The sequence below is a fragment of the Fistularia commersonii genome, chromosome 18 (assembly GCF_037954325.1).
Source record: "Fistularia commersonii isolate RoL2024-O1a breed Wild chromosome 18, RoL_Fcom_v1.0, whole genome shotgun sequence".
Taxonomy (NCBI): Eukaryota; Metazoa; Chordata; class Actinopteri; order Syngnathiformes; family Fistulariidae; genus Fistularia; species Fistularia commersonii.
This window is the reverse complement of record NC_141301.1, coordinates 2,771,115-2,798,982: the sequence shown is the minus strand read 5'-3', so window position 1 is coordinate 2,798,982 and position 27,868 is coordinate 2,771,115. Positions and strand designations below refer to the sequence as shown.

The 27,868-nt window shown below is 47.4% G+C and overlaps 3 protein-coding genes across 4 annotated transcripts in view; 1 reads left to right on the top strand and 2 right to left on the bottom strand.

The window, feature by feature from the left end:
* Nucleotides 1-7,752: 7,752 nt before the first annotated feature.
* On the bottom strand, nucleotides 7,753-10,865 carry lpar6a (lysophosphatidic acid receptor 6a). The gene has a single exon (XM_086164144.1). The coding sequence runs from the start codon at nucleotides 10,367-10,369 to the stop codon at nucleotides 9,281-9,283; it is 1,089 nt and encodes a 362-aa protein (XP_086020270.1). The 5' UTR covers nucleotides 10,370-10,865; the 3' UTR covers nucleotides 7,753-9,280.
* A 4,039-nt stretch (nucleotides 10,866-14,904) lies between these two features.
* Nucleotides 14,905-22,848, bottom strand: rcbtb2 (regulator of chromosome condensation (RCC1) and BTB (POZ) domain containing protein 2). 2 transcript variants are annotated; one of them, XM_086164142.1, is made up of 12 exons: nucleotides 22,570-22,848; nucleotides 21,127-21,260; nucleotides 19,861-20,011; nucleotides 19,403-19,569; nucleotides 19,160-19,318; nucleotides 18,451-18,558; nucleotides 18,210-18,352; nucleotides 17,951-18,141; nucleotides 17,122-17,248; nucleotides 16,406-16,545; nucleotides 16,177-16,307; nucleotides 14,905-16,100 (listed from the first exon to the last, which is right to left on the bottom strand). In XM_086164142.1, exons 2-12 carry the CDS (start codon nucleotides 21,250-21,252, stop codon nucleotides 15,960-15,962), a joined length of 1,584 nt encoding a protein of 527 aa, XP_086020268.1. In that variant the 5' UTR covers nucleotides 21,253-21,260; nucleotides 22,570-22,848; the 3' UTR covers nucleotides 14,905-15,959. The 2 variants fall into 2 exon arrangements, with proteins under 2 accessions (XP_086020268.1, XP_086020269.1); XM_086164143.1 differs by having other exon boundaries at nucleotides 21,127-21,262; nucleotides 22,575-22,712.
* A 2,190-nt stretch (nucleotides 22,849-25,038) lies between these two features.
* Nucleotides 25,039-27,868, top strand: part of fndc3a (fibronectin type III domain containing 3A) — a 49,512-nt gene continuing 46,682 nt past the window's right edge. Inside the window, exons 1-2 of the mRNA XM_086164140.1 lie at nucleotides 25,039-25,186; nucleotides 25,334-25,512. The gene's annotated coding sequence lies outside the window, so the exon portion shown is untranslated. The remainder of the gene's footprint in view (nucleotides 25,187-25,333; nucleotides 25,513-27,868) is intronic.

Sequence of the window (27,868 nt, the reverse complement as noted above, 5' to 3'; positions counted from 1 at the left end):
CACTTCTCTGCTCATGTCCAAACCATGGTGAAGATCTGGATAGAAGGTGGAGCCGCCAGGCAGGAGGTCTAGAGGAAGACCAAAAAGAAGACTTATGGACATAATGAGAGAGGATATGAAGTTAGTTGGTGTGAGAGAGGAGGATACAGAGAATAGGGTTAGATGGAGAAGGTTGATTCGCTTTTGCGACCCCTGATGGGAAAAGCCGAATGGAAAAGAAGGCAAAGTATACATGTCTGTTCAATATGTAGGTACATGGATACAATTCAGCAGTGTTTGCAAATACGCCCCCTCGTTCCCTAATGCACAACTCACGGAAGATCTCCATGAGAAAGGTAGAAACACAGCTCCTTCCAGCACATAAAACATAGAAAGTCTGCATAGAATCATAGAATGGCGTCCTGTAGGTAGCCCGTCTCTAGAGGAGAAGGCGGTCTGACCTTCTCATGGAGATGTTGAGGTCCCATCTCTCTGCGCTCTTGGTCTTCATTTAGAGCAGGGTTGCATGAAGGTCTGCAACGGAGGAGGGGAAACCTTTGGCCCTGTTTTGAAAAGTCAAGCAAAGGTCTGAGAGGATAATTAGATTATCACCACCTGACAACCATAATCTCGTCTCCGTTTACGGCTAAATTGTCATGAGAGCCAAGCTCTCAAAAGAACATATACAGATTTTCTGTAGCCTCAGCTGCTATATTACCATTGACACCTCTATTGACACCTCTATTCTTCTATATCACAACTTCTACTGGAGTGAGACTTCCTGCGGCAGCGACTCCGAAGAGATAACGTGCCGGCAAAGCGAGGGCTTGCCACTGTTCACAGCACGCTCACGCTTCCCCCCGTTCACACGTTCCAGTTTTGAATATATATTTTATATTTCAACCAAATAGCCCTTGCTAATGATATGTTGAAAACAAACCCGCCATAAAAAAGTAGGCCAGATGGCACATGCACCAATTGGTATTTGCATGTATGTATGTGTGTGTGTGTGTGTGTGTGTGTGGGTGTGTGTGTGTGTGTGTGTGTGTGTGTGCATATGCATGCATTAATATATATACTATATATATGCTGCATATACTGTGTCATATACAGGTGTATGTGTATATATATACACACATATATATATATATATATATATATATATATATACACTGCTCAAAAAAATAAAGGGAACACTTAAAAAACACATCCTAGATCTAAATGAATGAAATATTCTTATGAAATACTTTGCTCTTTACACAGTTGAATGTGCTGACAACAAAATCACACAAAAATGATCAATGGAAATCAATTGTATCAACCCATGGAGGTCTGGATTAGGAATCACACTCAAAATTAAAGTGTAAAAACAAACTCCAGGCTGATCCAACTTTGATGTAATGTCCTTAAAACAAGTCAAAATGAATCTGTGTTGCTTCCTGAGTGGACACTATGATTTCACAGAAGTGTGATTGACTTGGAGTTACATTGTGTTGTTTAAGTGTTCCCTTTATTTTTTTGAGCAGTACATATATATATATATATATATATATATATATATATATACTGTGTGCACATGTGTGTGTGTATACATACACACCACACGCTATATAAGCTGTATATATACTGTAAAAGATAGAAACATTGTATGTATGTATGAATAGACACAGAAATACTGTATATGCTGTGTGTGTGTGTTCATGCGCATGCATGTGTATATACACATATACATACACCACACTATATATAAACATTGTATGTATATATCAATAGATAGACAAATACTGTATATACTCTTTTATATACATATAAACACACACACTATATATACATATATGCATATATATGCGTAAAGAAAGTATATTTAACTCTATGTATACATATATATGCACATATATATAAATACTACTTATAGTGTGTGTGTGTGCTCTGTCTTCACCTGCTACTATCAGTGTTGCTCGCGTAGCCTCTCCTCTGTATAGCGTAAACAATCTCAATGAAACGAGTCATTAGGCTAAGTAGCGTGCTAATTAAGTACCTAATTAGCTTGCTAGCCGACTCAATTCCTCATCTAAAATCGCCGCTCTTGATGATTTTCCGGCAGCTGTCGATCATCCATGGCTCCGTTAGTAATCTTCGAGCTGCAGCCGTACCTTTTCAGAATCTGGGATGAAAATAAACCTTTATCGATCACGATCGTGGCGGTGTCAGACTTGTCGTGTGAAATAGCGGGGACGCTCATGCCTCGGCCCCGTGACATCCACAACCACCAGGGTTTATTTCGGGGGCCGTGAACGCCGGGGGGGGTAGAGCCGGGTCCATCAGTGTCGGATTTAACGCTCAAAGTATCCGTTAGCCGGGCTGGAGTTTCCTAGAAGAAAATAACAGCGGAAAAAAACTGAAAATCAACGTGCGGGGAGAGAAGTCTGGTGGATCTTATTGATTATCAAACGCACAGCATGTACACAAACATACATATATCCAGGCTGAACATTCATGTAGAGGGGGGTCGACATCCTGAACTCGCGCTTTTCGGCTTGAAGCGTTGGGCAAACTTGATTGTGAGCACGTTGGAAGAGTTTAGCATCATGTACAGAGGAGGGACAGTGAATATATTGGTAGACTGCTGCTGGCATTAGAGCTGCCAGGCAGGAGGTCTAGAGGAAGACCAAAGAGAAGATTGATGGACGTATCAAGAGAGGATATGAAGTCAGTTGGAGTTATACAGAGAACAGGGTTAGATGAAGAAGGTTGATTGGCTGTGGCGACCCATGGAGGGAAAAGCCCAAAGAAAAAGAAGAATTGTCAAAGGGGTGCAGGACATGTATGACCGAGACAAAGTGATGACTGAGATGGTTTAGACATGAACACACCTCATATCCAAATCATGGTGAAAATCTGGGTAGAAGGTTGCTGAAGGTGGACCCATCAGGCAGGAGAGATGATTTAATGGAAAGATGAATGGAAAAGAAGAATTTGTCGCAGGGGTGCAGGACATGTATGACCTCGACAAAGTGATGACTGAGATGGTTTAGACATGAAGACTCCTCATATCCAAATCATGGTGAAAATCTGGGTAGAAGGTTGCTTAAGGTGGACCCATCAGGCAGGAGAGATGATTTAATAGAAAGAAGAATTTGTCATAGGGGTGCAGGACATGTATGACCTAGACAAAGTGATGACTGAGATGGTTTGGTCCCTGTGTATCACCTCTACTCTCTCATTTTCAATTTTTTCCAGTGTCATTTTCATATTTTACTGTACTATCATCATGCTCTCCCCTTTCTACTTCCATTTCTTGATATTGACGTATGACTTTAAGGTGTTTTAGGTTGGGTAAGGGACTTAGGATATGGCAATCACCAGAGGAGTTGTTGTTAAAAGTGTTCTTTGTTGCTCCCTTCTGTCTTCTGTCAGAATGGCCTTGGAAGAGGCGTGCAGAGCCGCAGCGCCGCTCGTAGAGAAATGGCGACGGACGCGTATTGTCTTATCGAAGCTCACCAGGCTCGATGGTCTTCTTCCTCCGTCGGGCATCTGGTTCTTATCTGTCGTCGGCGAAGGCCTAATTGTGCGGTTTGTTTAGGGGCGCGCAGATAACCTCTGTCAACGAGACACGTCCCTATGGATCCAGGAATAGAAACCCAAGCGCAAATAGAAGTTATCCATCTTGGGCGAGAGGCAGGTTCATTCACCCTGGACCGGCCATTCAACCGTTCACCTATCATATACGGACGAACAAACAACACACGTCTTATAGACGTCTCACATAAAAACATTAAATCAGGGGTCGGCAACCTTAAACGCTCAAAGAGATGTTTAGACCCGTTTCCCGCAGAAAAGAAAACTCTGGAGCCACAAAACCCCTTCTGGCATCTGAGAGGTAGATAACACTGCAGGTATCTTTTTTATGTTGAAGAAAAATATGTTGCAGTCAGGAAATTAATGAACCGAAAAGGAAATCTATTTCTGCAAGCTATAAAAACATTTCGAAGTCGGAAAAAATACGGAAATTTAGTCCTCATTCAGGAAAAAAAGAACTTCAGTGATCTGCTTGCAGCAAATTGCAAATTTTTTTATTATCGCATGTACTGGGCCGTGCAGTCAAAAAGACGTTCTGCAAAATATACACTGGGAACACTAAATAACACATCCTAGATCAGAATGAATGAAATATTCTTATTCAATACTTTGTTCTTTACATAGTTGAATGTGCTGACTGGAAAATTGATAAAAAGTTATCAATGGAAATCAAATTTATGAACCCATGGAGGTCTGGATGTGGAGTCAGACTCAAAATAAAAGTGGAAAAAACCCACTACAGGCTGATTTCACAGTTTGATTTCACACAATTGATTGACTTGGAGTTACATTGTGTTGTTTAATCATTCTCTTTATTTTTTTTTGAGCAGTATATATTAGCAAAATAGATCTCCAATTAAAATGTTTATTTTACCTGGTTAATGTGATTTTAGCTTCCGCACCTCGGCGTGTGCTCGTTGCCGATTTGTGGCGCATATTTTTGATTTACAAGAAAGTAACCACATTTATTTTAATGCTACAAGACCACCATAATCTAAATTTAGAATCCCATTGGAAAAATAACACCCTAAAATAAAATTAATCTCAATTATTTCCCGTCACTTAGAGATTTAAGAGACAGGCAGCTATTCACTCTCAATCACACATCAACTCAGGAGAGGAACCTTGTCGCATTTGTGGTTCCCACGGCGACCACAAAACCAACCATCTGTTATTCATCCGGACAAAGATTTTAATGCTATGAAGACGCTCACACTGCAGCAGCAGGTGTGTCCAGATTAGTTATTTTTCGGCGTGTGTGACCGAACCTGACCCCTCACCATTTCTGCAAAACCCGAACGCGGCACATTACTCATCCGGGTAAATACGTGAGCTTTCACTTCTCTGTTCAGCGATAAAAAAAATAAAAAAAAATCATTTTACAAAGAAACAAACAGCGTAATCGCAGCGCCGCTCCCTGCAGACAGAGACGCAACCGGCGCTGATTTCTCATTGGGTGTAAAACTGATAAGGGCCTGACGAGAAGCCTCACATGACGGTGCGGTCGCGCCTCCCGCCCTGCGCTCCGCTACGCCGCGAGTTATTGCGTGAACGGACGTTGTGCAGAAACGCAAAATCCCGACTCGGATCCACGTGGGGTTCGACGTCCTCTCCCCTCGGCGGCCTCCTGAAAAAAAAAGCGAAATATCCCCCCCGCTGGGTGAAAAACGTGTTTTTTTAATTTTTTTTTTGTTTTTTTTTACAGGGCCGATAATAACGGTTGTTTGCTCCGGGAGCTGTAAATACCAGGGACGCGGCGTCACGGTGGGGAAAATAATGCACAGGCCTAAACGGGCGCTGATGCATCGGGGTAATGGCAGACATTTCCTCCTTAATTTATCCTGCGAGCCTCGCAACACCGGGAACACTGGCTCATTATCCTCCACACACACACACACACACACACACACTGCGCGGGCTAGATCTGCTTAGCAGTGCTCGGCTGCAGGACATGTGATCCAGGGATTCGAGTGAAAGCTGATGGACGAGGACCTCATCCTCACACACACACACACACACACACGAGTGAAACAACCGAATGCTAATCTGTCAACTATTAATGTCGCTAAAGGCTAGGTGTGTGTGACGTAACAAACATAATTAACGCCTACCTTATTTTTGCGTTCTTCGTATTTTCCGATTATCTGCATTCTCTCCCACATCATGTTTTATTGAGAATGAGAATGAGAACAACTTTATTTATCCCGAAGGAAATTGTTATGCCAGAGTTTCAAGCAAAAACATAACAGTAATAGATAGTAGTAGGAAGGAGGAAGAATAAGAAATACAATGAAATATAAATTGTCTTAACTGTTAACCGTTAACTCCAAAGATTTGAAGATTCCCTGCGGCTGAGGGAAGAGGCATTAAAAAGTCCTACTGTGTTTTATAATAATGATAATAATGTAAATAACAGAGCGGTGACTCCCTGCAGGGTAGGAGCCGAATGGCAGGGCTAAGCTCCTCGTGTGTGTGTGTGTGTGTGTGTGTGGGTGTGTGGGTGTGTGGGGTCAGAGGTCAGCTGAACGCCACGACCCCGACGCGGCCTCGAAAGGATTGCAGCTGAATTTACTGCTCCTTTTTTTTTTTTTTTTCTCGTTTGTTTTGCTTCTCCTCGGGTATTTATTTGTTTTTAACGACGACTCAAACGGCGAGCTTCTCGACCCCGAGGTTTGACGTGCCGGAACTGCAGCAGCAGCAGCCCCTCCCCCGTCCCTCGTCGGCGAAATAAAGATGTGAACGTTTCCTGTTTATTCCTCCTCAACCTTTCACCCAGACCTGACTGTCACGAAACGCTCGGCTGATGTGATAAAGCCTGAGGTTTCCTGAGCGATTAACCCTTTGTCTCCCGCAGAACTCAAACAACACGGGGTCGGATTCTCGCGAAAGTCATGCATTTTCCTGTAAAATGTCGAGATGTGAGTGCGTAATAAACCCAGATGTATCGTCATTTACCCTCTCACTCATAGGTCATATCGGGAGATACAACTACAGTATAACCTTGTTTTTCGCGGGGGTTGCGTTCCAAAAAGAACCCGGGATAGGCAAAATCCGTGAAGTAGAAACCTTTATTTTTTTTTCACTATTATTATACAATTAAATACATTGCTGTTGTCGTCCTTATGTTTTTTTCTTCCTTCTTTATGGAGCGAACGGAAGATTCATTAATTCCGTGATGCCGACCCACAGCCGCATAGCTTTTAGCTTCCCTTAGCATGTCCAGGGTTAGGGTTAGGCATCCTCCGCTGCCTTTTGGGCAGTTTTGTCAACATTATGGGTTTTAGAGAAACTCGAAATCGTTAGAGAATTTGCACGTACGTCATGTAAATTCGGCGAGCTGTTTTACGTACGTGTACATATTAAACTGCAACGTTATCGACGCACAGGTAGAGAAGAAGCGGAGTGACTTTTTAGCCAATCAGAATGCAGAACACGATGCACCATGCAAATCCGTGAAAAGTAAACCGCGTTATAGCGAGGGATCACTGTATACACCTTCTCGTTTACACGTCTGGGCGATGCAGGCTATGATAAAACTATTTTTTTTGGATTGGCCATCTATTGGAATCCAACCAGCCACCTTGTTGTCGTGAGGTGGAAGCGCTAACCGCTACGCTACCAAGACGCCCTTTTTACACGATTCGGCCAAAAGTGTTGCCGCACCTGCTTTGACTCGCATATGAACTTAAGCGACATCTCATTCCTAATCTTTAGGGTTTAATATGATTTTTTTTAACGCTTTGCAGCTATAACAGCTTCACCTCTTCTACAAACGTGTGTTTATTTCTGACCGTTCTTCCAGAAGCGCATTTTTTAAGGTCACGCTTTAATTTATCCCGAAGGTGTTTTATCAGGTTGAGGTCAAGTTCATCCACACCGCGCTCTGTCAGCCATGTATTTTATGGATATAAATATATATACGCTGCTCAAAAAAAATAAAGGGAACACTAAAATAACACATCCTGGATCTGAATGAATGAAATATTCCTATTAAATACTTTGTTCTTTACATAGTTGAATGAAAAAAATCACACCAAAATGATCAATGGAAATCAAATGTATGAACCCATAAAGGCTCAAAATTAAAGTGGAAAAAGACACGACAGGCTGATCCAAAGTTGATATAATGTCCTTAAAACAAGTCAAAATGAATCAGTGTTGCTTCCTTAGTGGACAGATTTCACACAAGTGTGATTGAGTTTAAATTTTCCCTTTATTTTTTTGAGCAATATATTTTCACCCTATTCATTCCTCTATATACAGACTGTCTCAGAAAATAAGAATATTGGGATAAAATTCTCTATCTTCTATAACGCAATTAAAAAAACAAAAATGACTTTTTTCATGATATTCTAATATTTTAAGATAGGATTTTTGAGTTTTCTTAAGATGTAAACCATAATCAGCAATATTAAAATAACAAAAGGCTCGCAATATTTCAGTTGATTTGTAATAAATCCAGAATGCATGACATTTTTGTTTTTGTAATTGCATTACAGAAGATAAAGAACTTTATCACAATATTCTAAGTTTCGGAAACAGTCCTGTATATATATAAAATAGATAGATAGATAGATAGATAGATAGATAGATAGATAGATAGATAGATAGATAGATAGATAGATAGATAGATAGATAGATAGATAGATAGAAAGAGGAAAGAAAGGCCTTTATTTTCATATTTACTGATACTTACAGCAGAACACCAGTGAAATTTTGAAATCTGCTTTACTGCACGTATTTCACACTGGATGTGCTGAAGGCGGCGAGAAGTTCACCGTGTTGCACAACAACACTTCCACCGGCTCGCAGGAGCGCGGGAATCCGACCGAGAACTTTCGTTTCCGAGGCAACGAGGGTGCGAACGTGTAATAAAAACCCAGAGGCAGAGAATCGGACAAGCGGGACGAACGCCAGTCGCCGCCGCGTGACCTTAAACCGATGTTGCCGCTTGCTAACAGGTGGAGGTCGGCCTCCGTCTCGGCCGCGCTTTTATTTGTTGTCAAAACAGCGCCGGTCGGCCGCCGCCGTCTGAAAGCTCACGTGGCGGCTCCGCTATTCCAGTTGGACCGCGTGACTCCTGTTCCTCGCTCTCGGCTCGCCGTTATCGGGTTGTTATCCGACCGGAATCGGCATCGGAGTTTTCTCGGCCGTCAGGCGGCGGGAAGGTCAAAACATCACGAAGAGATTCCCTGAAATTCGGCATAAACGCCGTTTTCGATCGCGGACGCGCTTCTCGTGTTCGCGTTTTCTTTTTTCGGAAACTTCCTGCCCGCGGGCGTTTGCGACACAGGAAACCTCCGGGGCGAGCGCTCGGACAGATTTCGCACTTCCACTTCCTCACCTCGGGGGGTGTTGACACACGACCCCCCCTGCAAATATGCAACCGCACAGATTCACGACGAGAAGGACGACAAAGAAAACATCCGGCACAAACCAGCAGCTTGATATCACTTAATTTAATAAATGCGACCTGCAAAAAAAAATAAAAAGATTAAAAAAAAAAAAAAAAAAATCCACACGCGGCGGCGCTGCTCGGCTATCACATTCCCTTCCGGGTCACCGGCGGAGCTGTCGGCGCTGAACGCAATTCCAGATGACTCCGCGGGGAGGCGGGGGGGTTAATTAGTGAGTGATAAATCCACAGATGTGTGGAAGTGTGTGTGTGTGTGTGTGTGGGAAGTTCAAGTCTTTTTTTTTTTTTTTTTTTTTTTTCCCCCCTTCACACCGAGGATTCATCTTTGAAGACCTTGGTTTTGAGGTTCCTCAAGCTGCACTGCAGGTTGGAACTGCTTTCCGACTGCAACGCCTCGGAGAACTTGGCGTCGGAAGGGCGTCCGCTCTGCGACTTCCTCTTGATGGAGTTCTGGATGGTCTCCGAGGTGAAGTAGTAGACGATGGGGTCGAAGCAGCAGTTGGAAACGGCGATGCAGAGCGCCACGGGGTAGATGGTGCGCACCACCGACTCGGCGAAGCAGCCCTTCAGGGTCTTGGTGCGGACCAGCGCGTAGAACACCAGGTTGACGTTGTAGGGGATGAAACAGAAGCAGAAGATGGAGAGGTGCACCAGGATCATGCGCAGGATCTTGGTCTTGTTGAGGTTCCCGCCGCGGCTGATGATGTGCGGGCGCCGCAGCGTCTGCAGCACCATGACGGAGCAGCAAACGTTCAGGAGCAAGGGGATGAGGAACCCCACCGTCTCGATGAAGATCACCACCTTGGACAGGTGCGACTTCCACTGGCTGGAGGAGAAGTTCTCGAAGCAGAAAGTGGCGTTGGCTGCGCTGTTCTCGCTGGAGGTGGTCTCAAGCAGGAACCCCGTCGGGAGGCTCCCGGAGAGCACCAGCGCCCAAACCGCCGCGCACACCACCTTGGCGTTGCGCTTGGTCCTCAACGTCCGCGAGCTAAACGGGTGCACGATGGCCAGGAAGCGGTCCACACTGATGCACGTGAGGAACAGCATGCTTCCGTACATGTTGGTGTAGAACAGCGAGACGGACACCTTGCAGAGGACCCCGCCGAACGGCCAGTGCTGGTTGATGAAGTAGAAAACCCGCAGGGGCAGCGTGAAGACGAACAGCAGGTCCGACACCACCAGGTTCATCATGTAGGTGGTGGTCTCGTTCCTCAGCTTCAGCGAGCAGGTGAAGATGTAGATGGCCACGGCGTTGGTGATGAGCCCCACCACGAAGACCACGCTGAAAACGGCGCTGTACAGCGGGTACTTGAAGGCGTCGTTCTTGCTGCACTGGGAGATGTTCTCCGCCCAGCGCTGGGCCGGAGCGTCCGCCGGCAGGGTGTCGTTGAACATCCTGAGGGGTCACGGGGGGTCGGGGGCGGCGGGAAGGAATGCGGCGTGAGGAGCGGAGCGTCCGACCGCCGCCGCCACCGCCGTCCCCCCCCCCCCCGTCCCCGCCCCCGCTCGATCTTCGCGCGACCCCTCCGAGGGCTACCTCATGTCGAGCCGGGAGGGGAGCCGAACCCGGAGCGTCTTCCCCTTCCCCTCCCCTTCCCCCGCCGCCGCCGCCGCCTGGGAAACCTCGAATGAATCAGCCGCGCAAATCCGACCCCCTCGTCCTCGGGCCGTTAATCCCCCCGCCGGAGCGGCGCCGGATCCTCGTCCGTCCTCGGCCTCCCTCACGCGCCGTCTTCATCTGCTTCCCGTCGCCGCAGACGAGTCAGTTTGCGCTCCAGTCCCGAGAAGCCGTTTCCTGTCGCCCCTCCTCCGTCTCCTCCTCCTCTATCCGACCCTTCTCCCTCTGCTCGGCGCCGTTCTCGCCCGGCTTCTCCTTTGTTGCCGGTGTCACACACACTTTTTGTACTTTGAGCGGGAAGTGGGGGTGGTGTCGGGGGTTAGGCTCCGCCCCCCCCCCCCTTGGCTCCTCCCACTTCTTTGTTTGCCGCCCGCAAGTTAAAGTTGCAACCGACGCGAAGACAATGGTGGGGATTCGTCCCGACAGGAAAAGCGAACTCAGGAATTTTTATTTGCTCGGATAAAGGGACGGGTTATTGGAATTGTTGCACTTTCACGCCGCCTTTCTCGTAAAAGAGGCCCAAAACGAGTCGCCGCACGTCGTCGATTTGTTCATTCATGATTCATTTTAATCCCCCTAGTTTTGCATGAAACGCCAGCTGGAGGGAGAAAACGGTCGTGTAAAAGGTGGATTTTTGCATCACTTCCTGTCTTTTTAAGTGTTGTTCGCCATATTTGGCGGATGCACCATCAGACGATTGCTATTTCTAGGTAATAGTACCATCGTAAAGAAAATGCAAGTGGAAGCCTCACCGCCTCCATGTGGTGAGAATCAAACCAACCAACTTCCCCCTCGAGCCGCCCATCAACCGTCAGATGTTATTAGATCTCAATTTCTTCTTCCTCTTCCAGACCCGTGGAGGTGCAGCTGCAGAACCAGGACATCCCATTCTTTAGATTTCCTAACCGTTTTCCCAAAACCGAAACAGAAGAGATTCACCTGTAAGGCTTGACTTTGGTCAGGGGGAGATAAAAACTTTTATTAACTTTATCAATGTAGGAATTGTGTGATTTGGCGCTCCCCGCTGGCTGGCTTAGTGAACCACTAGCATTTTCTGTTATTCTAATGGTTAAGAGTAGTTGTCTTAGTAGTGGCAGTAGATATTATTCTATTATTGATCATAACAACAATAATAATTGTAGTTGTTGTTCATGATAACAATAATAAGAATAAATATTCTTCTTCTTCTCCTTTGGCCTTTTCCCTTCAGGGGTCGCCACAGCGACTCAACATTCTCCATCTAACCCTAGTCTCTGTATCATATTCTCTCCCACTACGTCCATAAATCTTCTCTTTGGTCTTCCTCTAGACCTCCTGTCTGGCGGGTCCACCTTCAGCAACCATCTAGCCAGATCTTCACCATGGTTTGGACATGAACACTCCTCATGTCCAAACCATCTCAGTCATCACTCCGTCTCGGTCATACATGTCCTGCACCCCTGTGACAAATTCTTCTTTTCGATTCATCTTTTTCATTAAATCTTCTCTTTGGTCTTCCTCTTGACCTCCTGTCTGCTGGGTCCACCTTCAGCAACCTTCTACCCAGATCTTCACCATGGTTTGGACATGAGGAGTGTTCATGTCCAAACCATCTCAGTCATCACTTTGTCTCGGTCATACATGTCCTGCACCCCTGTGACAAATTCATCTTTTCCTTTGGGCTTTTCCCTCCAGGGGTCGCCACAGCCAATCAAGCTTCTCCATCTAATCCTATTCTCTGTATCACTCCAACAAACTTCATATCGTCTCTCACTGCGCCCATAAATCTTCTCTTTGGTCTTCCTCTAGACCTCCTGCCTGGCGGGTCCACCTTCAGCAACCTTCTACCCAGATCTTCACCATGGTTTGGACATGAGGAGTGTTCATGTCCAAACCATCTCAGTCATCACTTTGTCTCGGTCATACATGTCCTGCACCCCTGTGACAAATTCATCTTTTCCTTTGGGCTTTTCCCTCCAGGGGTCGCCACAGCCAATCAAGCTTCTCCATCTAACCCTGTTCTCTGTATCCTCCTCTCTCACACCAACTAACTTCATATCCTCTCATGATACATCCATAAATCTTGTCTTTGGTCTTCCTCTAGACCTCCTTCCTGCCTGGCAGCTCCAATCCCAGCATCCGTCTACCAATATATTCACTATCCTTCCTCTGTTCATGACCCAACCATTTCAGTCTGGCTTCTCTGACTTTCTCTCCAAAACATCTAACATGTGTTGTTCCTCTGATAGGCTCATTCCTGATCCTCTCCATTCTCGTCACTCCCAAAAAGAACCTTAGCATTTTCATCTCTGAATAAAGATTATTAGATTATTAGAACAACCCATAGAGCAGGATAAGCGATATTTGGAGACAATGAATGAAAACATTTTTGAGTATTTTATTATTAATAATAACTGTAAAGAGTTTTCATCATGCTAGATCAGTGGTAAGATTGAAAAGTCAAATGTTGAGACATCCGTGGGAAAGTATCACTTCCTTAATAGAGGATCTTTTTTCTCTTGCAGCTTCCGCATTCATGCAACATCTGGATTTTAATTATTCTGGGCTGATATGTGGGGAAGCAGATCACTTTCGTAGTTGTGTTTTTCCACCAGATGAAGTGCTGGATAAGTGCCTCAACGGTTTTTGGTGAACCTCAGACCAGAACGCTGTTTTCTGCAAACCCTCTGTCAAAGAGCAGGTTCCTCCCTGCGGACGCTCAGGAGGAAGTGGTGCAAAGTGAAGTTTACAAATAATCCGCCTCATTTGGCCCCTTTGACCCTCGGAGGAGAGGAAACCTGCACCTGAACCAACTCCGGCCCGCCATGAATTTGCTCATTTTCTGGTTTCCGCGCCAGTAATGGCACGATCTCCCACCCGCGTGGGATGGAGTACCACGTCCACTCGTCGGGCCTCCACCCAGACGCCAACAACAACAACAACAACAACAACCAAAGACACATAAGGGAGTCTTCCATGGAACCGAAGTGGGAGGTTGTTCATTTATTTTTCTTTTTTTTTTTTAATGTTCTTTGTCCAGAAATAACAAATCAGCTCCGTCCAGGACGAGAAAAACACTCTTCACATGCAAGTGTCCGCAAAATAACAACAACAAGGAGTCGGAATCCCTGGACTCTCGAATCTCTCACAATACCAGGAAACAGTCTGGGACCCCACCTCCCCCCCCAACCCAACCCAACCCAACCCAACCCACCCACCACCCAAGGCCATGACCAAAATAAGCGCGAGGGCAAAGGGGCTGGAGAAGCGCAGCAGGTGACATTATTCTGGCTTGCCGAGAAGATCGAGAGAATCGGAGGGCGTGACCTTTGTTCGACCCTTCGTCTTCCTCCCGAGGAACGCTTAATCGCGATTTCATACCAAAGAGTTCTGCGAGAGACTTCAAACCGAGGCGGCTCCACTGATCCCCTCCAACGCTTCCCCCGCCTCATTTCCTTATCAACTTCTGACTGCTTTGTAGTACAAATAACCTCCACCCGAGGATACCACAACGCGCCCCGCCGCCGCCACAGAAGGACTCGACGTGCTGGCATTAAACCCTCCCCGGCTGCCTCAGGTGTCAGCTCGCCCGGTCGGCGGCCGTAAAAACCACAGAACAACCCCCCCCTTTATTATTATTTTTTTTTTACATTTACTGGGCAACGTTTGGCACCACGTGAAAAAAAATATTTCTGAAACCCGACGTCTGGGTTTTTCTACCATCCTGTGGTTTGTTTAGTACAAGCAAGTCGTGTCACCTTGACAACTGGTGTATTGCGAAGCTTGGTTTGACACAAACTTAAACACACACACACACCACCATCCTGTCTCCTGTGACCACAAATTTTTTTTTTTTTTTCCAAAGATGGCGGTTGCCATGTATCACTGGATGCTGAGAGGAGGGATAAGTTGTTTTGGTTGCAAAGCAGGCGGTAGCGCCGCTATTTACCTCTGTTTACACAGTTTCCATGAAAGAGATGAGTCAACTGGCACCGTTTTTTCGCAGGTGTGACATACAGCGGGCGCTAACACGTCCTCGGCAGCAGGAAGTCGTGTTTTTGAAGGGACGGGCGGCATATGACACATTATTAAATTCAATGTGGGCAAAGTAAAACATCGACGGCTTCTTGTTTTCCATCGTCTTTCTGCCGTCCACAAACCGGTTCGCCGACGACTAAATTGTTCGTAGGCGTGAATGACTGAGAGTGGGGCTTGTGTTCGACGGGTGATTTTCAAAACCTTACCTTTCACCTCGAGGCTGCAGCTCCCCATGCAGGGAGGCGAATTATTCCTTCACACACACACACACACACACAGGTATTTATCTTTAAGAGTCATTTTAATATTTTAGGATCAGATGTTCCCAAGCAGCTCGCAAGGATATAAAACATGACCACACAGGCGGTAAATGTAATATCAAAATATTCCGAAAGGAAAAAAAAAATATGTACAATAATTGGCTTGGTAAAAACTAAAATCTCATGTTAACGTCTACTCATTTAGCGATCCGACGTGTGCTAACGCGGTGACTACACAGAGGACCCTCGGGGTCCGAGCCGGACGCCGGCGGTCAGCTGTAACAAAACAAACATGTAAAACACACAGTTTGCTGTAAACACACCGAGCTGCGAGCCGGCGGCGGGACGCAGCCCTGTATATCACGACTCTGGACCGACTGTAACTTTTTTATTTTTGGTTCGCAGGTGCCGGGCAGAGCGGAGAAACGTATTTAAGATGCAGGCTACGCTAAAGCAGCTTCGTCGTTGGCATGGAAACGGGACAGACGTGACGAAACCGGGGCCGCTAAAGGGGTCGATTCCTGGGTTTCTGTAACAGAGGGAGAACCGACGCGACCTTTGACCTCACAGCCCGGCTGTAGCGATGAAGAAAAGTGCCGGAAAAAGAAGAGAAATCTTAGGAAGCGAAGCCTCGGAGATGGCGGGTGCAGGAGGGATCCTGCGCGGTGTGTGCATGACAGATAAAGACGTCGGGAGACACGCGGTTCCGGCGGTTAGTCTTTGGACGGCGGCGCACCTCCTTGTCCAAAGTGTTTCCAGGTGTCCGTCCTCTGACGGCTGACGGACGCGCGATTCCCCCACCCCTCCCCCTGCGTCCATACCTTCTGTTAGCCGCGACAGATAAATCAAACATTTCGCCCGAAGGTGTTGTCAGTTTGGCAGAGCTGACGGTGGAGTGACCTCCCCTTCCTCCTGGGTCATCCTCCCTCCTTGTGACTTGATAAGAGGTGCACCCGCCCCCGCGCGGTGGCGGCAGTTCAGTTCGGGAATAGTTTGAGCTTCGCGGCAGCTCGGCGGCGTCGGGGTCGGGCTATCACATCCGCAGACGATGTGTTTACTTTGGTCCGCCGCCGCTGCCGCAGCTCTCTAGTCAGTTCTTGAAAGCCCCGTAGCGGCTGGCTTTGCTGATGAAGTTCTTCAGCAGGTCGTGGTCCATGTCGGTGAAGGCCTGCGTCTGCGTGACCGCCGTCAGGTGGTTGACGCAGAACTTGAAGCAGAACTCCTCCAGGTCCTGCCGAGACAAAGCGGACAGTCGTATGGAGCGCGCCCGGTAGCGTGCGCTTCGCCGCCGTCGCCCGCCCACTCACCCGAGCCTCGTATTTGACGGCGGCGGACAGCAGGGTGATGGCGTTCTCCTCGGTGATGCCCCTCTTGATGGTTTCCTGGCAGAGCCTCTTGAGCCGCACCTCTCTGTAGAACGTAGCCAAGTCTAGCAGGCCTGAGTGACACAGGTAGAAGACACACACACACACACACACGTGAGATGTTTGTCCTGCGCTCTGCCGCGGCCCGGCGTTCACCGGCGTCTGGTCGTACCAACAGCGTCCTCTGGTGGCAGGTTGATGGTGTCGGTGTAGAGGTACTCCAGAAAGGCTCGGTACACCAGGAAGGAGAACTGGTGGATCTCTATAGCGTCCTCGTCGTTGTCGTTCAGCAGCGCTCGGAAATGTTCGCACCTGGACGGGGCAGCGGAGTTAAGTTCTCACATCGGGATTAACATAACCGGCTGCTTTGAGGCAGGCGGCGTCCTTCTCTGGCTTCTGTTAGCTTGTAGCACTGTTGTGCGTAGGTGTGTGTGTGTGTTGGTGTGTGTTAAAGCTGCCGCCGTAGACAGCCTGGCTCCTTCCTGCCGACGGCACAGGACAGGAGAGGGAGTTGCGGCTCCTCTGTGTCCGGGCCTCTATAAAAAGATCAAGTATAAAGAGCGGACCCGCCTCTGTTACCCCATCAGGCTAACGGTAGAAGCCAGACGGGGCGATGAACACACACTTGTGACCGCTCACGACGGAAGTCGCTCGCCTAGAACACACCTGCTGCCTGTCCTCTGCGGGGTTTCCCTGCTGTTATCGTTTTTTTTTTTTTTTTTAAAGTTCCCCTCCTTTCTACATCAGTTTATCTGAGGGGGAAACCACGTCCGTATATTAATATCAATTTCTACGGACAGGCCTGTAGACGAGGACGTTACAGAACGTGAGCAGGTGTGTTTTTTTTTTTTTCTGCGCTGGTGCTGCAGAGGGTTTGGGGTCTGTTACCTTATCTTCAGCAGGGCTTTGTGAACATGGATGCACTTCCCGTCAACCAAAAACTTCAGGTCCGAAATCTCCGGGCTATCAAACTCCTTCTTCAGTGACTGGGCGACGGTAAGGTAGTCGTCCCCGTCTGCAGCACGCAGAGACATGCAAACACACACACACACACACACACACACACACACTCCTATTAATTTCGAAATTCTGCTCGGAGATTATCTGATTAAGATGAGGCGTTCAGGGAGTGTACGCGATACACTGCTCCTCCTCTGCTTTCACAACGCACACAGAGAAATTTTATGAAGAAGTGCTTGTGGGTGTTTGCTAACCTTGATTTACCTTTCCTTGGATCTCAGTGTCTAGCAATGGATTTAATACACACACACACACACACACACACACACAAACGGTCACCCCTAAAGTGACACAATGGGTCCTCTTAGCCTATTTCCTGTTTATTCATTAGGCCGCTTCCAGGAATAGCACTAATGGGACAAGGTCGGATGGTACGCTTGATGTACCTTAATACACTAAAGTGAGGAAAAAAAGGCCAGTCCTTGAACTGGGATTTAAGAGCGGCGTGCGCTTCGAAATGGCGCTAACTTTGATGCTGGCGGGCCGATTCATTGGCTCAAGGTCTGCTTGGAGGCCGCTCGACGCCAGATGTGGCCGATGACGGTCCCGGAGACGTTTCCCTCAACCTGGAATGTCATTTTTCTGTGGTGTCGCAGACATCCAGTGTTCGAGCCCTGTAGGTTTTTTCCCGACGGGTCACATTTGCAAGCCTTTTCCAATTAGCTTGACGGGAATGGCCATGTGGGGTGTGTCTTACCTACTGAGAGGAGGTGCCATGTGACCGCCGGCGTGGCGAAACAGGCGAATACGTCGTCGGTGCTGCTGAAATAGGTGACGTGAGGGCTGGCCACCGACTGGCCTCGGCAGTGACCCCACATCAGCACCTGTCCGCTCTGGGTTTTGGCGGCGGAGGTGTGGCTGGTGTGGCACGCGGCCACCTCCACGATCCTGCGAACGCACGATCGTTCACGTGTCGGTCAAAAAAAAAGAGGACTCTCGAAGAGCTCGGTGCGAACCTCTCCTTGTCCGTGTTGATCTGCGTAGGAAGAGCCTGGTTGCTCTTGTTTCCCGTCCCCAGCTGCCCGTACGAATTGGCTCCCCAGGCGTAAACAAACCCCTCGTCTGTGAGTGCCAGCGTGTGTGCGTACCCGCAGGCAACCTGCGCGGGGGAGGAAACACCACATCGGGAGACTTGAAGAAAAACCAAAAAAACGAAGCATAGCGACAGCGTGTGTGGAATCCTCGCCGGTCTCTCACCTGGATGATGTTGACGCCTTGCAGGGCGGCGATCCGGCACGGCGTCTGCTGGTTGCCGTTGTTCCCCAGACCCAGCTGGCCGTTGCAGTTGTAGCCCCAGCCGTAGATCTGCGAGGAGGACAAACCAAAAGCTGACTCGTGGTCAACGCCAGGAGGCATCGCGATCTGAGGGGCGTCCCAGCTTGAAATACTGGAAGGAAAGACGGGGAGCCGACTCCGCTCGGCGTGGTGACGACCGGGGCATGAGCTGTCAATCAACAGACGGAGCCTCAGAGTATTTCTACTTGTTGACCTGATTCCAACTTACAAACCCGGGATTTGACGTATGACAATATCTGAGCAGTGATTGGCCGGCCGCAGCAGGACAGGAAGGGGTTTTGGGCCTGCGTTTGTTTTCGTTTCCTCCCTTTTGAGGCAGGGCACGATTTGTTTATGTTAATTTCCCCGGGATTTTATTCTTGTAGTGAAATATTGATTGATGGGTTCATCTGATTTCAGATGATTGTAAGACTTCAACTATATTTTAGTGTTTAACTTCCTCTCGTGTTGGTTTTCGATGTATCAGTTGGAAGCTAAAGGGGAGGGAAGTGCTCTGTGTGTGTGTGTGTGTGTGTGAGATTTACACGAACGACCATGCGCTAGCGCTTTCCTTCCTGACAAACATTCACTGATCAAAGTTAAGGGTCGCCCGGCGCCGGTCAGCCATTACCTCTCCGTTGTCCAGCACGGCCATGGAACAGAGCTGACCGCAGGCTATGTTCACCACCACCTTGTTCTGCAGGCAGCTGCTGACCCGCCGCGGCGTGGGCTGATTGGCGGTGGACCCTGAACCCACTTGGCCCGAGTTGTTGTAGCCCCAGGCGAACACCTGGACACACACACACACACACTGTGCTCAGACGGAGCTCCACACCGTCCGGAGTGGGAGATGGGAAAGTAGAGGACCGGCTACCTCTCCATCGGTGGTGAGGGCGATGGTGTGGTGGGAGCCGCAGGCCACCTCCGTCACTCTCTTGCTGAGGAGGTTGGTGGAGACGAGGGCCGGGGTCAGCCCGTGGTTGGTGGTGCCATTGCCCAGCTGACTGTAGCCGTTGTGGCCCCAGGCGAAGACCTCACCGTCTAGGGGGGGGAGAAGGGATAAACTTACACCGCTGTTGCCGCGGCGGTTAATGTTTTACTGCGAGGCGATAAGGAGTCAACCTTGCAGGTGACAGGCGGGGGGGTTACTGCCCGTTTTGTTTGTTTAATCTCTGAAAACCGACGTTCTCGGAAAAAAAAAAAAACGATTTAATAAAGGAAAAGGATGAAAAGAAATGTATTTGACAGGTGACTCCATGTTGGTGAAACATTCTGGACTGAACATGATTGACAAGTGAGGCAGCGACCGCTTCTCCGGATAGCGTGCTTTACCTGACGTGGCGACGACCACGTGCGGCCCCGTGCCGTAACTCAGGGAAACGATCTTCTTTCCGCACAGGACGTCGATCCTGCGAGGCTCGATGGTGCTCTGGAGGTCCCCGAGCCCTAAACAGCCGCTGCAGTTTGTGCCCAGGGCGAAGACCTGCGGGGGTTTCGGAAAATGTACAGGTGTGTGTTTAAGACGGTACCTCAACAAATACACCACACCAAGCCCAAGTTTCTAGGAAATACCTCGGTATCGCTAAGGCTCTTCATTTATTTTATATTTCTTTACGGGCACGGAGTCACACTGTCGGTATCCAAGTCATTGAGGAGTCGGCGTCAGACTGTAATGACTTGTTGAGGAGTCACTAACAGCTAACTATGAATACAATGCAATTTAACCATGTCAGTTTCTTCTGGAATAGGTAAGGCGGGTCTTTAGGCTCTAATGACAATAATCTGCAGCTGCACTGATATTTCTCGGCAGGATGTGCTAATGACGGGATGATTACCCTCACACGCGCACACCCGTTCCGATATCACCGACAGGAATCCGATGTAGCGCATACTGATTATCCAGCAGACAGTCTGCCGGCAGCTTTGAATACAGCCATTCAGCACATCGTGTTCTTAGAGGAGGGGAGAGGAGCTCCGACCCGTCTCCTCCGGTTAATGAGCAGGACTCCTCCGTATCCTCCCCAGCACGGCGCCGTTCATTCATTCCTTGTCTCCCCTGCTTGTCGCAGTAATGGAGCCAATCCCAGCCGATATTGGGAAACAGAGGAAGGGGTTTTAACCCACAGCTGGTCGCCTGTCAATCACGGGGTCACATATCCTACCGCTCACCCTCTCGCTCACACCTACAGACGATTTAGAGTCTTCAATGACTTTGAGAGGTAGGCAGAGAGCATGCAGAAACCCAGGGAGGAAGAACCCTGTCAGAACTGACCTCTGTTTTCGACTTCTGCAATCGTCACATGACTCCATTAACTGAGGGGTCCTTTGTCTTTCATTTATATTTGACTCTCGGTACAGATTTCCCGTTATTTGTCTGTTGTTATTAATTATTGGGCGGAGTTAGGCGTTCACAAAGCAATTCCAGGGGATATAAATAGCTGTTGTCGTGGTATTAGGTCCATAGTTGCCAAAGATAGATTCAATCTATCTGCTTATCGCCCTGCCTGAAGTGTTACGGCTGACCACAACAACCTGGCGAGGGAGAAAATCCCGGGCCGTGCGAGGAAAGAAGCGTCCCCTGGTCGTCGCTGATATTACCTCATCATTGACCGTGACGTAGAGGGCTTCGTTGGCGGCGTTGCCAAAGACGCAAGCCTGTCTGATGAGTCGGAGTTCCTCTGGAGGAAGGAGCGCAAACACTGGCCACTTCCCCACGTCCAGCATACTATTCACTGGCACATGGGAATGGAAGAAAGTCACTTTGTCAGACATCACCAATCTTGGTCAGGTGTATTTTTTACACAAAAAAGTGTCACACGCGCCGCTGATCATGACCTTCGTTTTCGAAGGGAATTCAATTTCAATTTGTTTGAATACGCCGCGGGATATAAAACAGATCTACTGGTTAGAAATGTCTTCTTTAAAGTCCATGTTAACTTTGTTAAAAAAAAAAAAAAAAAAAAAAAAAAAAGCCGGACAGCAGTCAAACCCCGGGTGGACTTCACCATGACCGGGTCAGGTTAAAAACAACAACGCAATAACAATGTTTTGCACCCTTCAGCACAACCGGGGTGCCACGATCTCCTGAGCCGAGGTCAACAAATCTGCAAATATGTTGTCCGAACTGCAGCCTGTCAGATGTGTATATCTGTAGACAGTCCCAAACTACTTGTAAATACAAACACATTTGCTGTAAGGTTACAGTAATTCATGCGCAGGATTGTAACACTATAATACCTGTATATATCAACTTATTGTGCAGTTATTACCCACACACCAATGGCTAAAATCAAAGCAAAACAGGGGCAAAAGTGAGTATGGCGAGTAAATCATTTAATGAATAAAAAAGAAGAGAGGATGATTAAGTATCTTCTGGACTTTTCATGCTCAGTGGGACACAAACAGCTGGGCACCGAGCCCAGTTTGGGAAACAGTCAAAGGGGAAAAGGGCAATAAAATGAAAATAACAAAGAGTGTGCGTTCATGTCAACTCTGCGGTCGTTATTGATCAAAAATCTGAAATTATGCACAAATGTGCAAAGTAACAGTTGACTTCAGATCCAATATTCTGCTCCTTTTGTTGATTTTGATTGGATCTGAACAGCCGAAAAAATTAACATGTTTGAACTGCCTCCTGCCTCTAATTAAAATCATGTGCTATGACATTACATTACGTTATTACATTAGTTTTTTTATAGACAGCAACAACGAGATGTGCAGGAAAATCACGCAAGACGCCATTCCCCGTTTACGTGTGTGTATGTGTGTGTGTGTGTGTGTATGTATGTATGTACGTGTGTGTAATAACTCGGGAATAGCGGGTATTGAGTTAGCAGGAGCCCGAATCCGAACACTTTTCACTCCGGAGATGTCAACACTTCATCGGCCAAAAATATAACACAAGACAACGGCGACAAAATAAGCCGACTAAATATAAACAAGCTAAGCCACTTCCTAAAGTAGCATCCGTCGCTAGCAGTGACAGCGAGTAATAACTAGAGCTACCCATTAATAGCCATTAAGCTAATTAGCCGACTTTACCTTGTTGTTGTTGTTGTTGTTGTTGTTGCTTTAGCTAGCACTCTCCGAGCGCCCTCTCCCCACCCGTCGGCGACACTGAAAGTGTGTCAGGCGACATTGTCGAGAGCAGGCGGATTCATGTCGGTGAGGACGATGCCTCCGTGACCGCCGCTCGGCTCGTCAAGCCACCCGGTCCGTGTTTGTTGCCAGGGGAAGCGGGTGTTAGCCCTAGCCGTAGCGTTAGCTCGCTAGCTCGCTCGGTTCTCCACCACCCGCTCCCGACAGCAGACGCCGAGCGGGCGGGGGGAGGAGGGGGTGTCACGTTACTTCCCGAGGTGACATGGTGCGTTCGAGGTCAAACCAAAGCTCGGAAAATCGAATACTCGCCGTTCGAGAGCGGTGGAAGTGATGAAAGATGACTTCTGAGCATATTTTATTTTATTTATTTTTTGACATACATTAATTCAATTTTGTTATATAATTCAAAATTTGTCAACCGAACGCAGATTTTCAAGATTAAGTCGTCTCCTTTGTATTCTGTATTTATGTCCCCGTTTGTTTAACATCAATACGCGGTAAAAAAAAAAAAAAGCATAAATTCCCACCGCACGCAAATAGACATAACAAATACCGTCAGGTTTATCACAAAATATACAACATGATTGTATTTGATATCTTAGTTAAACTGCTGGGCTGCACATTTTCTTACTCCGACAGCCATTTTCTGTGCTTTTGCACCAGGTGTTCAAGTCATTCTGCAATGCTTTCTAATTGTATCTAGTCCAACAAAAACAATATACTGTCGCGAGTCACGAATATTGGAAAAAGGCTACAATAGCATTTCATTCGTCTACATTCGTCTCCAGAACCTAATCCATCTTCCACCAACACTTTTCTGGTCGACTGTGTCATCAGTCTGAACCAGGACGTCCTTTATTATATTTATGATGTCACGTAGCCCAGGCTTCCAATGAGCTTCCAGAATGAATCATCACTGCGTGAAAGATGACTTTTGGTTTTTACTTTTCAGAGGTTTATTTTAAGACTCGACGAATCTTAGACATGCTTGACTGCACCTTCATTTCTATATATATATATATATATATATATATATATTGGTTTCCTCGGGATGCACGAAAATGCGGTCGCTTATCTCTTTTCTGTTACTTATTACTCTCCCCCTTTCATCAGTGACCATTTCCATATCGAAGCTGCTTCGCTTTGGATTGTGTTACACGTCAATGCACCGTATTATACACACATATTTATAAAATTGGGTTTTCTAGTACCTCTTGCACATTTCTAAATGTCGTCTTTCTACAAAACTCTACAACTTTCTCTCCGAATACCCGAAAGACAACATCATAAATAGATGTAACCGTTTTATGCCTTTGTTTTCTGGAAATGCAGCTTTGATTTCACCTTTTCCCGTTGAAATTCCTGTGAGTTGCATATAAAGGAATTGTTCCATTGAACCCAACAGATGGCGCTCTGTGCAATCAGGTTTTGAAGGAAACAAGTGCACGGCATGACACATCAGTCTATTCCGTGCCAAAGATTTACAACCTCCTTTTTGCATTTTTGACTTTGTCAGACACTATCTGTTGTCACTGTCATGGATTACACCCTCTTTTTAACTACAAACACATGTTTCGCGTGTTCATCAATCACATCCATTGATCAATGCCCCTCTTAAAGCTTCATTTAGAATTGGTGACAGAAATTGTATATTCTCAAACCCCTCCCCTGGTTTCTAAAGGCTCCTATCCAAACCTATGACTCAAATCTTAAGAAAGTTCTTCGATAAGAACTATTGAATTTGAATGACATCATTTTTGCAGAAAAAAAACGCTGCCAGCACAAAATCATTAATATTGTTCACTACTGCATTGGCCCTCATCAGATTCCAGGACCTGAGGCATCAGATTTCCATCTCATGAGATTCTTCTGTATTTTGGAGCAGAAGTGCCTTCGTCATAGTTTCGAAGTCACAAATCATCTTTGTTGCCCACTCTCTCATATCTTATCCCACATTTTTATCTTGTACAGAGGGCATTAAACTTTCATGATGCATGTGGAGGTGGTGGGGAAAATGAAAGAGATAAAAAAAATAAAAAAAAATTCAAGTGTCACGCTGTGCGCGCACACACACACACACACCTGTTCAAATATTCAGACACAAAAACAAGAGTCAAAACACACTGCGACTGGAACGGGGAAGTTAAAAGTCTTATTGATTGTTTAGAGATATGTAAGTCAACCGTGCGTCTATTTAACACGTTTCATGGATGAACCGATTGCGGCGACGAAAAAATAAAGCTCGATGTTTTTTTCACGGATGTTGGGTCGGATATATTAACGATTGAATTAAGTATGATGTCAAAGGGGATAGTTGGAAAAAAATGCGAAGTAATTCAATTTGCTTTCCATAAATTTGGGATTCGTCATTATTATCTGTAATGCGCATGCGCACAGAGCCCCGTCAGCGATGGCGAAATTCTTGCTTTTTTATGCGAGGACCGGGCTCGGATGGAAGTTATCTCTCTGAAATATCGGCGATTCGGCGACGATTATCGACACTTTTGCAGCGTCACGGTCGATCGCCGGCCACCTCCACGTCGCCCGGGCGCCGCTGAATGTGAGCGATCGCGGTTTTCCAAAGCTTCCCCCCCTGAAGGGAAAAGCACATCTACATCTCGCTAGCGGCTAGCTCTGGCAGCGCTAGCATCGGGAGCGCTAGCGTTAGCATGTCACATCTCGCCTTGTCTTGTGTTTGTCGAGGCAGGTAGCGGGGTGTCGCTCTCTCTCGGGGGGGCGCAGAGGGGCAGCCGGTCAACTGCAGCTCTCTGACGTGATCCAGAAACGTTTCCGGGTGTGGGGGTGGGGGGGAAAGGAGCCACACCGGGAACATCACCGGACACCGACCGCCGCTGGTGCCGCCGCCGTGGACTGTGGACTGCCTGAGTGAGTAGCGCTAGCACCGCTAACTGTCAGGACGCGCGTTTGTTGCTAATGTCCAGCAAAACATAACAAAACCGTGCCTGCAATCCCTGCAGGGGGGAGAAACTCTTAAAAACACGCCTGGATTGAGGAATCACGGTTATCTGCGGCGTTGCTCTGCGGTTGTGTGATAGCTAACGTCATGACATAACACTCACATACACACACACCTGTAACCGGAGTAAACAAAACTCTTTAGAATCGGTGGGAGAGCCGCAGTGCAAAAGATGATTTGTGTGTGTGTGTGTGTGTGTGTGTGTGTGTGTGTGTGTGTGTGTGTGTGTGTGTGTGTGTGTGTGTGTTGGGGGATTCGTGTGTTCGGTTCTGTTACATAAGCCAAGTGGAGGTAAAGCCAGCTGTTTCTTCTCATGTGTTCACTTATCGTCTGATAATAATTCAGCACTTCATTTAGCATGTTACCATTCTAGGTGTGTGTGTGTTTTTGTGTGTATGTGTGTGTTTGTGTGTTTGTTTGTGCCCATTTCACTCAAACCGTAACTGAGAAACAGCTGCTTCAACCTTCAGCACTGCTCCCCTAGCCAAGTAAATAACATATGTTACCACAATTTCACTATCGGGCCTCATTTGAGTTTCCGCTTTTCACAGGGGCCGTCATTCAAAGTTCACAGGTGTTTTTCTCCTCTTCTTGTTCTTTGCTGGTCTCCTCACGGAAAACTTTTATTTTCTTCCATCCCCAATGCCCCCAACACGAGCCCCCCTGCACTAATAACCTCTTAGACTGGACTAGATGGGATCTGCAAATAACCCCTGTGTGAATTTTTTTTTTTTTTTAAAAGCCGTCTTAGGAAACGCCTGATGACAGCTCCGCTCCTCGTTGACGATAACACACCGCTCCGCCTGAAACTGTGAATCAGCAGGGGGATGTTGGGGGGGAAAAATGTTAAAGTGGACAAGTCTGAGTGTGTGTGTGTGTTCCTGGAAACCCTGATAGCTTGAGCTGATGTCTCGCTACGATATAGATAAACAAAAACGTCAGAGCAGGCCTTGTGACACAGAGGCAGTGCTCCATCTAGTGTGACTAAATCTACCTACCCTCCCACCCCCCACCCCCACCCCGCGCCCCCGATGCAATCCCTCCGATCCAGTCCATCGACCATCACACTGTAAACTGACTTTGTTGCTCAAGCTTAAGGAGGGGAGGGGCGAACGGCTGACCGATAAGCCAGATCACTGCGAGATTTAGCAGCGCATGCGCCGGATTGTAATTAGGTTCAAGGACGCATGTTACATTTCTCTCACGGCGGTTCTCGTAGGTTTGTGGCTGAATGACGTTTTTTTTTTTTTCCCCCTGTGTGTTTTCATTTCTGCTCATCCCTCGCCGTGCGTGGAGCGTGTCTGCAGGCTGTCGACCGAACACGACCGAACGCCTTCCTCATGGCGTCAGGTGGTTCTTTACACTTGAACCAAAAAGGAAAGCAACAACCACTCCAATGACACTGAAATCTGTTTTGGAGCGAAAACGTACCCAGAATGATCCCATCTGTCGATTTGTCTAATGTAAATTAAAGTGAAACACGAGAAAACGCCACGACAGGAGACAGGAAGCCAGCCGTCTCCTCCCCCCTCGCTCGAAACGTCGCCCCCAGTTAATCATCAAGTGGGTCTAGAACTTCGGAGACCTTGGTCTTATAGTGTGCGACCAGAGCAGAAGCAGATACTGAGCTCCGCTAGCCGGCTGGTAAAAGTTCTGTATTGACCTCCGGGTGATTTTCATTTCGCGGGGCATGGTGGCAGCGGGCCGGCGGGGAGAATTAATAGTGCATGGGCGTGTGTGACGTTAGACTAGCGATGGGGAAAAGGCCACTTCGACAGACAACGCAATTGTAAATCTCCATCGGTGTGACGTGTAAACTCAGGTGCAAGCAGGGGATGTTTGGTGCTGCCCTTATCTTTATCTGAAAGAGGAAGCGAAGCACCTAAATGCATCTGTTTTCACAGTCTGATTTTGGGGGTATGAAAGGTCTGACCGTCTCTCAGCGGCTCCCTTTTGAAGTCAGGGGAAAATCACAAATACAGTTAAAATGGGATTAACGCGCACGAGACACGATTCCCATGGAAACGCCGCTCAGAAATGCAGTGAAGTAATTTCATTAGGTACGAGAGGCTTTGTAAGCGCCGTCCTCCGGAGGGCACCCTTAAGAATTCCTTGACGGCGATGCTGAGGTGGCTCAAACCCAAGAGATGTTTCCAATATTTCTCCCCCGCCCCGAACAGTCCGGCTGCCGGCCGGAAGGCCAGAAGCATTAATCAAGATTATTGACTGTACTTCTGCGCTCTTCCTCCCATTGATCGGCCCCCG

What these genes read in the sequence shown, in the direction of transcription:
- lpar6a (XM_086164144.1), bottom strand. Translation starts at nt 10,369, where the DNA reads ATGTTCAACGACACCCTGCCGGCGGACGCTCCGGCCCAGCGCTGGGCG.
- rcbtb2 (XM_086164142.1), bottom strand. Translation starts at nt 21,252, where the DNA reads ATGCTGGACGTGGGGAAGTGGCCAGTGTTTGCGCTCCTTCCTCCAGAG. An exon ending in AAGGCGTCAACATCATCCAG is followed by an intron (nt 18,353 to 18,450) that starts GTGAGAGACCGG and finishes TCCCCCGCGCAG; the next exon opens with GTTGCCTGCGGGTACGCACA. An exon ending in GCCACCAGAGGACGCTGTTG is followed by an intron (nt 16,308 to 16,405) that starts GTACGACCAGAC and finishes TGTGTCACTCAG; the next exon opens with GCCTGCTAGACTTGGCTACG.